The sequence below is a fragment of the Lonchura striata genome, chromosome 1, assembly GCF_046129695.1.
Source record: "Lonchura striata isolate bLonStr1 chromosome 1, bLonStr1.mat, whole genome shotgun sequence".
Lineage (NCBI taxonomy): Eukaryota > Metazoa > Chordata > Aves > Passeriformes > Estrildidae > Lonchura > Lonchura striata.
This window is the reverse complement of record NC_134603.1, coordinates 91,776,303-91,788,722: the sequence shown is the minus strand read 5'-3', so window position 1 is coordinate 91,788,722 and position 12,420 is coordinate 91,776,303. Positions and strand designations below refer to the sequence as shown.

The following is a 12,420-nucleotide window of genomic DNA, read 5'->3' as shown; positions in this document are numbered from 1 at the left end:
AAAGGCAGAAAATTGTTTTAGAAATTCAGATTCCTATCCGCTTCACCACGCTGGCAGTTCAGGCTTGCTGAGCAAAAATGGGAAGCTGTCTTCATTTTACCTCTTTTTTTCTCCCCCCTCCCTGTTCCTCGTTAATTGGCATGGTAACTTTGTGATGGTTTAAGAACTGTTGACAGATTAATTGATTCTACCTCAAGTCAACTGGGTGGAACGTGGGGCTATGGGAATTGGCTTTCTGGAATTCAAAGGATTTGACCACTTGCACATAATTTGATGAAATGAAAGTACAAGAAAACAACATTATATTTTCTGAAACAAAATATGCCTGTTTCCTTTACTGAAATAAAACATCAGAGGTGACTGCCGGGTGACTGCCAGGTAAAATAAAGTTCAGAGGTGAGACTTGGACATGAGAAGGAAGAAAGTACCATAACCCACACAGCAGAATTCAAGCAGAGGTTCAGCAGGAGCTGACTGTATGTAGCAAAGAATTTAACCATTCATTAACCTCTAAGAATATGTTTGATCACTACTACATGGATACACCCCTACCTTAAATATGTGAAAACACCTCTCCACTGTCAGTGGAAATGATGCAGCAGTTGCCCTGTGATGTCTCCTCCCTGCTCTTGTGTCCTTTCCTCTCTCGACAGTTTAGCCACATCCCATGACTGTCCTTTCCCAGTGATGGGCTCTGTCCTCTTCCTCTGGTGCTGCCACTCAGTTTCGTAAGATCACAGAATGGTTTGGGCTGGAATGAACCTTATAAATCATCTAGTCCCAACCTCCCTGCCATGGTCAGGGACACCTTCCACAGGACCAGGTGTCTCAAAGCCTGATCCAAACCTGGCCTTGAACACTTCCAGGGCATCTATAGCTTTTCTAGGCAAACTGTCCAGTGCCTGACCACCCTCACAGTAAAGAATTTCTGCCTAATATCTAATCTAAACCCACCCTGTCTCAGTGCACAGCCATTTCCCCTTGTCCTATCCCTACATACCCATATAAAAGTCCTTCTCCAGGTCTCTTGCAAGCCCCCATTAGGTACTGGAAGGATGCTACAAGGTCAGCCCAGAGCCCCTTTTTCTCCAGGCTGAACAACCCCAGCTCTCTCAGCCTGTCTTCATAGGAGATGTGCTCCAGTCCTTTGAGTATTTTCGTGGCCTCCTCTGGCCTTACTCCATCAGGTCCATGTCTTTCTCATGTTGGGGGCCCAGAGCTGGATGCAGCACTGCAGGTGGGGTCTCACCAGAGCAGGGCAGAGGGGCAGAATCACCTCCCCAAAGCCTGCTGGCCACACTGCTCTGGATGCAGCCCAGGACACATTTGGCTTTCTGGGCTGCAGGCACACACTGCTGGGTCATGCTGAGCAACAAACACAACCACCAAGTCCTTCTCCTCAGGGCTACTCGCACTTCATTTTCCCCCAGCCCATATTTATCCTCGGGGCTGCCCAAACCCACAAGCAAGACCTTGCATTTGTCCTTGTTGAACTCCATGAAGTTTGCACAGTCCCATCTCTCCAGCCTGTCCAGGTCCTTCTGGATGTCATCCCTTCCCTCCAGTGTGCTGACTGCACCACACAGTTTGATGTCATCATCAGCCATGCTGTGGGTACATTCAATCCCACTGTCCATGTTGCTGAACAAGATGAAAATGTTCTTGGCTGCCTGTGGGACATTTTCAGTCTAATTACAGTCACTTATAAGAGATCTGGCATAAGCAAGGGGTTGATGTTTAAATAATTTATGTATTAGTTTTGCACAAGAGAAATATTTAAGTCTAAATTCTGTTACCAGGACCTCATGTCTGTTGTCCCCAAAATTTCACACATGTGAAGGCAGAAAGGCTATAGACAGGACTTGTCAGTGTTTGACAGAGACTGTAATATGATGTGGAGTTGCAGTACAAGCACTGCAAGCCACTCACTTAACACTTCATTTTGTCATAAAGACAGGACACAGATGCTGTCCTGTGCTCTTGCTATGAACCAGGAAGCTGAAGGCAACAGGGTGGAACAGAGACCCAGGATGTTTGTGAGACCTGCTAAAGGACCTCTGAGAACATCCTTATACACCTGCTTCTCTGCTTATTTTACAAAACAACACACACAAACTCACTGGTGATTTTCTGTTGAAAGAACCTTCTTTGGTTGTGGTCCTTGAAAGTGTTGATGCTCAAGTGCCAGCCAAAATACCTGAAACTACCTTCTCCCAAACACCATCACAAGTACCAGCATGCATACTGAAGCTTACAGGGATTGTGTGAAATTAATTTTTCTGTTTGTTTGAATAAGGTTGAGCCAAACTAGGTATGTTTCCCTGTGATACTTACTTGCACCTGTGTCATCCCACTGATCTTTGTGTCTCATGCACAGGACTCTTGCAAACCTGGAGAGGTGCTGTGCTGAAATGAACTTTCCATTTTGCACAATCCCAGGTGCAGCACTACATAAACACTATCTGGTTCACCTTCCCTTTGCTCCTAAGTGACAGACAGGTATTTAGCTTCAAGCAGCTAGAACACCAAAGGCAGTAATCCAGGCATGGATAACCACTGTGCACCACTCTCATTATTTCTCAGGCACAGGGATTTTAACAGGCCTGGATTAACTTCACTCTGTGTATTGAGAGGAACCACTCCAAACTAAATGCCTTAGTTCTCCCCTTTTTGTCTGCATTTGACTTAAACTGATAAGGGTGGGAATGACATGAACTTCACTAAATGCAAAAACTCTGTCTTTAAAGTATTAATTTTTATTCCCGGATGAAGAGATCAGCTACTTCAGGCTCAATAAGCCCAAAACAGCCAAGTTTCTGCATGCCTTATTTGTAGCATTTAGCACATTTGAAAAGCCCAGAAATAACCTGGTTTCAGAAGAGCAAGGACTAAGCAGATTGCTTGGACTCTCTCAGGAGTTCTTCAGCAGGACTGGGTGGATACAGGTGGTCATAGGGCAGGACAGTCTGCCAGGCTCTTTCTGCCCTCCATGATGTGATGCCCACAGGTATTTGCATCTGTCAGGTGTGTGACACATGGCTACATTTCGTGGGTACAGGAGTGAAAAACATTGTCACAGGGCCTCTTGGCTCTGGGAGGCATCTGCTCAACACTTGGGCTTTTAACCTTTGCCGTTGTGTGGCTGCCATTTTGGTACAAAGGGCATCCTCAGCATGGGGACAAGTGGTGCTTTACTCAGCAGGGCACTTGTAACCCATTTGAAGCCAGAGCCACAGGAGACTGACATTTGAAAGCACCTTCTCCTCCACTCCGTGATTGTGCCATAACAGCTGGAGTTTGTTAGATGAAGATGCCTGTCAGAGTAGAGGGCACAGGCTGGTGAAGGGCTTCTCTCAGGTGCTCAATGCAGGACCAAAAACCACACTTGAAAAGGACGAGTAATGGAAGAGAAGATGCTTACTCAGGGACCATCTTGCTTCAGGATGCTGCTTTGCCTGAGGAACATGCTTTTAAAGTCAATGCTGCAGCTGTATAAACCTACAATGAGGCTTTCAATTTCAGCTTTTTTTTCTTTCTTTTGTTACAGAAGCTCCCATTGCCTTTACATTTATGTATTTTGAAGAGAAAACCTGTATGCAGCTCTAGACTTTTTCCATCTGATTTTTTATCTCTAAAAGGTAACATACAGCTAATCTCATCATAGACACTTGTACATGAGAGGAATCAAGGTGAAGAAAGAACACGATAATCTTTAGAGTGGTTTTATTTGTTGTACTGCTTAGATGATGCAGCAAGGTAACCACCACTATGCTTTCCACTGTGCTTAAACAGCTGTGATGTTTATTATAAATATATCCACACACTAAAAGTAGCATCTTAACACAATTGGCTGCATTTTCTTTACTGGTGTACAAAGTACTCCTTTAAAGGATATGTTAAATTGGACAGCATAATGATTTAAGCATACAACTACAATGACAAGTTTAATACCTGTAATGTAAACAGCATGCAACCCCCACAGCTTGTCTGTTTGAATAGCTAGTACTATTTTAATAACTTCTACTTGAGTTGTGGTTGGCTAACTCCTCTAAAATCACTATAAAATATAGCAATTTACAGCTTTAATATTTTCCTTTATTTTCCCACCTGCAGTGAATCTTTCCAGCTTTTCTAGTCATTTTGTTTTGCCTTATTCCCCTCTTATACATTTTCCCCCTTTAAACCTACATGGCTGTAAGCCTTGATTATTATTCAACATGTTAAATGCCTCAATATGATTTGGCATGCAGCCGAGAAATCTCAGTTCTGTAAACAGGCATAGTGTTATATATTTATAAACTCTAAAATTTTGCATTAGTCTTTCTGCATAGTAACTCACAAACCACCTTTTTTTTTTTCTTTTTTAAAGGGTTAAAAGTATGTGGGCTAATTATCAAATTGATGTTGTTCACCTGAATCTCTTCTGATCAGTAATTTAAAACACTTGGTAGAAGAATCACCATAAGAGTTTAACAGAAGCCAAGGGAGATACACAGAAAGTACACTAGAGCTAAAAGACAAGGTAAGCTTGCTGTAGATGAATAAGTCTAGTCTTTTTGTGAATTCTATCTTTGCCTGGCTTGAATTTTTAAAATGCTGAACAATCCACTGCTGAAACAGATTGCTATTAACTAAATTTCTGTGGGTCTCAGTTTCACATCTCAGACTGAACACATTGTTTTTCATAAAAATATAAAGAGAAAGAAAATATACTACATCAGTAATAACTATTTTTAAACTTCAGATATTTGTATGCTGTTCTTTGAAGATACAATTTGTTTACCAGTTTAATGGTAGCTTCAGTGCACAGAACCTTATAATTCTAACTAGCCAGCTGCTAACATTGCTTTACATGGTGCCTTGCTTTTAACTGTGATTTTACATTTATTGAAAGACTACAGTAGTATGGTACTTCTCAAAATGCAGCAAAAATACACACAAGACAGAGGTAAAAAAGAAAAGTGTTCAAAAAGTTAAAGATACTTGGTAACTCAATAATAATGACACCAAAAGAAGTTTTTTTTTACCCTGAGCAACCCTTGTGTCTACTTAGCTCCCTTGCTTGGCACACACATTTTGAGTAAGGCTTCTATTCCCCAGTACTATGTGGCTTTCAAAATATCTTTAGTTTTAAACCAGAACTGCTCATTTTTTTTTTCTTCTTTCCAGATTAAAGAAGAATTAGTTGTTTTAGGGATGAATTTGAGAATGTATTTCTTTATGTTTTATTTTATTAGCTCAGTTTGGAGATTTTGTTCTGTAACCTCTCTGTTGCCTGGTTGTTTAATTTCTGAAGTAGTGCTGTCATGGGGAGCTATGTTTACAGAGGGAAAAATTGCTACAAGTCCCTTGGGAGAGGGAGAAATACCTGATGGAGTGCAGAGAGGGAGCCAGGAAAGGTTCATTTAACACTGACCTGTACTAAGAAGCTGAGATGTTGAATTCTTAAACAGGACGAGTTGTATTCATGGGTAAAGAGAACTCTGCACCAGTAACCAATTGGTCTGACTGGCTTACCAGGCCTTGTAAAACAAAAGCCAGTTTGACTGTAAATGGTTTTTAGGGTCACTCTATGTTAACTCTGGCAGTCATGTGATGCTGAGCATGTTTGGTGGGGGTCGCCTGAGCCTTTCTGCCTCCAGGCTGAGTGTTACAAGGCATCAGTTCCTGGTGTAGCTGTGCTGGGTTGTCCTTCTTACATAGAAAGGCGGGGCTGTCTCTGCTTTGATACAGAGGATCAAAAAGCAACATGAATTTAACGTGTTTCATTTCTCAGGATTCAGGTTTTTAATTTCTTATTTCAGAGGAACTTAGCTGAACTTTCCATTCATCAAAAGGATTGTGGCAAGTGAATTATTCTGAAAATTGTCTTGCTTTTCATATTTCTGTTATTTCTTTATTTCCCTGCCATTTCTTTCAGTTGACTATAATCTATAGCCACCTTCCTTCATTTTTTCCCGTTACCTGATTAGTCTTTTCTTTCCTACAGATAGAGCATTTTCTCTCAAAGCTTGAGGCAGGAGTTGTAGCTATAAGTGGATTGCACTTGCTGTCAGAGGAGGCTGTTGACTTCCAGAGGAGCTGTGTTTCCACGTTACCTTTGTTTTGGGCTCAGTTCTTTGTGCCATTTTAGAGATTGTGTGGGGTTTCTTTGAAATGGGATGCAAAATATAATTCACTCAGCACACAGATCCAGAAAGGCGCTTTTGGGAAAAAGCTTATCTTGATGTTCTGCTTCCTTACATCTCCTCAAACCCCAAACCACTTGGCTTAGCACTCACATACTCAGCAGAATGATCTATTCTCCCATCAGTGGGTATTTGCCATTTAGGCACCATTTAGTCAATATTCAGCACTCTCAAACCTTAGGGCCTGGCCTTCATGCTCAGCAAAGCTGTTCCCCAGAGGGAGCCCATACCGATAGCTCTCCACACTCTCAGCTGGTTTGGATTTTGTGGGGATGGAGTCATGCTGGTAGAGCAAAGCTGACTTTATCATTCCAAAGTCTTCCTGAATCTTCATCCCTGAATAGACAGCACCCGAGATGTTTTCTGCCACGTGGGTGTAGCTCTGGAGGTTTTTCACATCACAGAGGTTGTCACTGTATTTCAGTGCGGGTGGCTTGTAGGCCTGGTAGGACACCTTGGTGGTGGTGGTGATGACTGTCTGCAGTGGTGGGGCCATGGGAGCGGGACTGGGGCTGTACCTGCAGGGATAGTCCCCACTGCAGTAAGGGTGGGGAGCACTTGTTGCCATCTGCCCGTAGTCGCTCCGGTCTCCGATGCTGGTTTTCCCCCACGCTGGTTTCAGTCCGTAATGTCTGCCAGGGTTATCAAAGCTCTTATCATGGGAGGTCACAGCGTTGTAGTGAGACCCATTCAGACTGAGGGGGTCTGCATCAATGGCAGGACTGGGCAGATCCTTGTAAAATGTCGGGTAAGGACTTGAGCTTATAAAGGTAGGAACTCCAAACTCATAACTGCATGGCATGGGCATGTAGATCCTTGGATTTGGGCATTTAGGAGGGTATGGCGATAGCTGGTCCTCTTGGAAGCTGGCTGAGTCATAAGGTGCCTTGTAGAGGTCTGTGTTCTGCAGTGAAGGGTAAGACTGGGCTGGAACTGAAAAATTGGTGTCTGTGAAGATACCGACTCTTTCTGGGCCATCCATGCAGTGAAAATTCTGTAGGTTATTGGTGTAACCGCTGCTGTCAGGGTACCTTCCTGCCTGTCAAGGAGAAGTAGATCTTTAAGATACAGGAATCAATACTGCCCAAACACATAAGTCTCAATACTTGTGCTATTGCTGGTTTCAGCTCCAAATTAACAGATTTGTTATTAATACATGTTAATAGCATGGTGTAAAGCTTTGTTTTGCCCTGGGATTCCCAATACATACTTACCACATCTTTCTAATTGACAAAAATGTCTTCATTTTTGTCACCTTTTTATTTAATTAATGATTTTGATTTACCTCTGAATTTACAGTTCTCTTTTTCTGGGAGTGGTGATAAGAGGACATTTGCTTCTTAATTGCACTTCTTCTTGCCTCTGCCTCCAGTTTACTCTCCGGCCGGGGGTGGTCATGGACTCCTTTAGCCTAAATTAGGATTAACTGAAAATTAGATGTGAACCTGGAAGGGGGTAAGATTAGAGAAAATGCTGTAAGTAGTACAAGGAGTAGTCACAGCATGGTCTGTGGTTTGGCACAAGAAAAAAGGAAGGAGAAACTAAACATGGACAAATTCATTGTGAAAATAAACAAATAGAATAAACCATTATTTGGATGTAGATAGAAGGAAAAAGTGAAGGAGAAGTCAATGAGGACTGCAGAGCTGATGAAGGAACAAAAGTGCTACCTAAGTTTGTGACATTCAGGAGTAGATAATTAGAACCAAGGGAAAAAAATTAATTTGATTGGTTTTCTGCAGTCCAGTATCTCAGTTCTGCCTTATAGTCACATATATAAATAGTATAAATGGGCTTTAAAGAGGTTTCATGCCACAAGATGAAAAATATTCTCTTAAAGCAACACACCTTCTTGAACAGGACTGAAAAATATATCCTGGAAAACCATCTGAAGATGTTCTGCTATTTGTGGGTATGCAGATCTACATAACCAAAGTTACACTGGCATACGATGAAGTAATGGACACTGCATTTCCTTACTCATTTGTCTGAACACACCTACATACAGTCCCTAATACAAAGTAGGAAGCTAAAAATTGCTTTTAAAACATTGTTCTTTCTCAAGCAGAAATTAACTTCTAAGCAAGGGTTTATCAATTTTTTGATAGTAAAGTCTTCCAGTTTTGCATGTCTGTAAGAGAACATTTGAATAAGAGTAATAAAGGGGGGAATCTGGGAATATGGCTAGTTTTCTTCCATTTACTGACTGGAAAACAGAATTCACTGCCGTGTGAGTCAGGGAAAAAAATATTCAGGAGAAAATGTAATCTCATAGAATAGAAACTTTTTGTTTTGTTTTTGTTCCAGTGCTGCTAAAAAAAGAAAAATCAAGATGAAATTACAAGTTTCAGCTAAGATTCTTCATTTTGTCAAGATTTTAAATCCTTCAAAATTCAAAGGCTAATTTTACATGAAGTAGAATTATTGTTTCAACTCATGTAAACTAAGTATGACTTTTTTTTCCCCATTTATTTTAGTAGGAAATTAAATATTTAGAAATAACATTGGAGAGATCCAATTGTCATATGTAACCAGGGTGCAAGACAACCATTGTTTTTTCATATTTGTGTTCTGTAAAGAGGAAAATTTTACCCATCAGTGATATTGCAGTTAAAATTGAATATTGCCAACCCATAAGTACTGCTTTTAAACAAACAGCCAAGTGTTATTGTTTTATTTGTTCTTATCATGTTCATATTAAAGAGAAATTCAGTCATGGATGAGACATCTATCGTGCTCATCATGATCTGTATTACATAAAAAAAACAGGGGAGAAAGAAGAAATCATGTTGCAGGGTATTATTTTATATACAGGTTATTTTTATATGGTGTGCACAAATACATACAGCTGCTTTCTACCTGGAAAAATATTGCTTTGCCATCAAGCCTCCAGAAGTTTGTGACCGGATAGCCACTGTGTCCTCGGCAAGGAATCAACTCGAGGGCAGAGTTACAGTTGGGGCAGGCTTTCTCTGTGAACAGAAAGAAACTACTGAAGAGGTTGGTTAGGGACAAGGATGTTGCTTGAGAGTAAACAGAGCTCAAGAGTAACATGATCACACTTTTCCAAAATTCAGCTTAAAATATATTATTTAAGGAAATGCAACATGGACTACCAAGTATAGCTAAATAGTATGAACTAGAAGCTCCCACTAGATGTATACGCTAGTAATGTAAAGGATTTAAATCCATATCCCCTTAAATATTTGCAGACAGACATTGATGAGATTTGGAATTAATCAGTCACTGCAATTATGCCTTAGTCTGCCTGCAAGTAAGGGTGACTCCAGTTTGGAAATCAAGCCCAGATGCCAGAAATGGGGTCCCTTGGGCACCGCAGCTCTCTCTGGGTGCCTCTCACTTTGTTGCTTCTGCCGAGCCTTGTCGCATATGGCGGGGCGCAGCTGCAGCCTGGCGCCGCCGGGCAGAGCGCAGCTCCGGGCACACACCACCACGCCCAGGCAGGACTTCTTGAGGATCTGGCAGTTGTGGTTGTTGGTGTTGCGCATGGCCCAGCCGCTGAGGTGCCGCTGCGCGTTCTTCTCCTCGCTTGAGTAGATGAGCCGCACGTAGCCATCGGGCCACTCCTGGAAGGTGTCGAAGTGCTTGGGCTCCTGCAGCGGGACAGGTCGGGTGGGAGGGCAAGGCAGCAAGGAGAAGAGCAAGAGAACATTATTAACGTATTACAACCTGATATTTTTGCCTTCTTATAAGACACATAACGGGGGTAAATGCTTTTTCTATCACCAGACAAGCAGCACAAAAAAACATCCAAAGAATAGCTTGTTCAGAAATGCTCTCCAAAAGGGCTAGGGCAAGCTAAGATTCTGTATCTGAAAAGAAAGTTGGGATCCTTTCCTCTTTTGCATCATGCATTGTAGCACCGTCTGCTGATGCATTTGCCTTTTCCAGTGAAGTTATATCAGCTATAAGACATTAGCCTTACTCCCAGAATTCACTGAGTAGTGTACTATCAGTGTGCCCAGACAGAATACAAGCCACTCTGATCATGACTGCTACTAAGTTCTCCTTGTTGTGGGATAATGCACCTGCAGGCAGAAAACTAGAAGTTTTAGCTATGGAATGGCTTCTTAAAGTGCATCTAATATGATTTGAATAAGGCTTTTCCCAAAAAGAATAGAGATAAAAAGATTTGTTATTGCAAATGTACTTTCAATATATGTATAGTCACACAAACAAAGAACATTTCAGTTTGGGATTTCATGGCTTTCTGGAGTTCCTTACTAAAATGAAATTACTAGACCTCTGAAAGAAGATTTTAAACTGCAAATATTTATAACGCAATATGTATTTAACATATGTATGTACCACATGTGAGAGGAATCCCAGCAAACAGAAGCAAACTATCAGTATTTACAGCCTTAAGACCTTCATTAAGGCATAAGAGCATGGGCTTAAACTCTAAGAGGAAAAAAGTCGTAAATTTAAAAACCCATTTGAAATCCGCAACTAGAAAACAGTGGAGTGCTCATTGGCATTAAAGTGTTGCATCAATAAACCAAAGAAATAATTAGGTAGCTTGGGTCATAGTAGTAAACAATCAATTCGAGTTCCTATTGAACAAGGAAGAGGAGGGAGGAGGAGGAAACTGTCCAAATGGAGCCACAGGTTGTTCTAGGAGTTCATATCCAGCTAGGCAAAGCTGTGTATCAAATCCATACTTTTATTATAAGTGACTCTATAAAGACTATAAAACAACACAAAGTGAAAAGAGGAGTAAAGCAGATGTAAACCAAAGCTTTGCTTAGAGTGAAGTTCGTTCTGCTGTTCCCCAGCTCCACGTTAGACCTGGACGGAACCTTTGCCCAGTACCTCCCCGCCCACCCTGTACCTGCGGCAGCTTGGGGTCGTTGATGTCCCAGGTAAGTTTCATGGCAGAGGGCGGCCGTGGGTGGCGGCTCCCGGCTTTTTATGCCGTCGGGGGCGTTGCTGAGGTGTGGGCGGAACAGCAGCGCTATCACCGAACCCCACCGCGGCCCCTGGGTGGGGTAGGAGCTGCGTTCCTCCTCCACGCCACAGGCAGGTTTCGCTACCCTCACCTGAAGGGGTGTGACTGGGGGGTAGATGCAGGGGTCGTGCACAAATGCACCCCCCCCGCAACACTGGGGGCCGTGACCTCGGCAAATTTGAGCCGGGTTCGGAAGTCTAACCCGGCAGCCGCGGGGCTCTGCCGCTCGCTCCCGCGGGCGGCCGGGATGATGGGAGGGGTGACGGGAAGATCCCGTCTCTGCCCGACCGGGATTCTCTTGAGCGTGGCTCGGAGCTGCCCCCACCTCGTAAAGTGTCTGGAGGGAGGCAAAGATGCTGAATAAGCTGCTTTTTGGATGTAAACGAAATCGGCGTTACTTGGCCGGTTTCCCCTTGCCACATGCTCTATAGTAGCTGGTTTAAAGTGCAAAGTTGGTGTTGGTGCCGTTGTATTGATAGGCACATTTGAACTTATTGAACAGTTACAGATTTTGTGTTACCTTTTTATTTTCGAAAAGAACATGTGATGGGGTCTGAAGTTAGGAGCTTTTTGTTTGGGTCGTTTGGTTTTCGTGAATTTGTTTTTATTGGTTTTCTGGGGGCTTTTTGTGTGTGTGTGTTTTTTTTTTTCCTTGGTTTGAGTTTTTCTTTGGAGTTGGGAAGAGATTATGGGAAGAAAGGAGGGAGATTGATTTTTGGTGTGAAAAACAAGAAAGAAAAACGCCATCCACAACAGCATAGAGACCGAGCCGTTGAACTCCGAGCGCCGCTATCGCACTTTAAACGACGCCACGTGCTCGCAATGATTTTTCTTATTCACTTCCTTCCTCTCTGGTCCAAAATTTACTGAATTTTACCCTCGGCTAAGCCAAATAACGCCCACCCGGCATCAGCACACGCCGGCTGTGGCACCCCTCGGCCAAGAGCAGCCCCCAGGGATGCTCCGCTCCCCTCCTTTGCACCCCGGGGCTCGGCGGGGGTCAGTGGGATCCGCTACGTGGGGCCCGCCGTAGGTGCCGCGCAGCCGCGACTTTTTAGAGCGGAAGGCGACCCGGGATGCTTTTCCTCTTTTCTTTTTCCCGCCACTGCTGGGGTAGCGTGCGAGGGCTTGCTGAAGAAAGGAAAGTGCTCGGAGCTGTGGGAAAGGCCGGCAGGGTCGCCCTGCGCCGTAAGCACGGGTGTGTCGAGCCGTAGCTGTAGCAGTGGCTGGAGCGGCAGCAGCAGCGGCAGCAGCAGCAGGGAG

General features: G+C 43.2%; 1 protein-coding gene across 1 annotated transcript; it reads right to left on the bottom strand.

The window, feature by feature from the left end:
• Nucleotides 1-6,342: 6,342 nt before the first annotated feature.
• Nucleotides 6,343-11,232, bottom strand: GCM2 (glial cells missing transcription factor 2). Its single transcript, XM_021534977.2, has 5 exons — nt 11,041-11,232; nt 9,550-9,802; nt 9,048-9,160; nt 7,474-7,599; nt 6,343-7,227 (listed from the first exon to the last, which is right to left on the bottom strand). Exons 1-5 carry the CDS (start codon nt 11,080-11,082, stop codon nt 6,343-6,345), a joined length of 1,419 nt encoding a protein of 472 aa, XP_021390652.1. The 5' UTR covers nt 11,083-11,232.
• Between the last annotated feature and the right edge of the window lie 1,188 nt (nt 11,233-12,420).

What these genes read in the sequence shown, in the direction of transcription:
- GCM2 (XM_021534977.2), bottom strand. Translation starts at nt 11,082, where the DNA reads ATGAAACTTACCTGGGACATCAACGACCCCAAGCTGCCGCAG. An exon ending in ACGACCCCAAGCTGCCGCAG is followed by an intron (nt 9,803 to 11,040) that starts GTACAGGGTGGG and finishes GTCCCGCTGCAG; the next exon opens with GAGCCCAAGCACTTCGACAC. An exon ending in GGCTCGGCAGAAGCAACAAA is followed by an intron (nt 9,161 to 9,549) that starts GTGAGAGGCACC and finishes TTCTGTTCACAG; the next exon opens with AGAAAGCCTGCCCCAACTGT.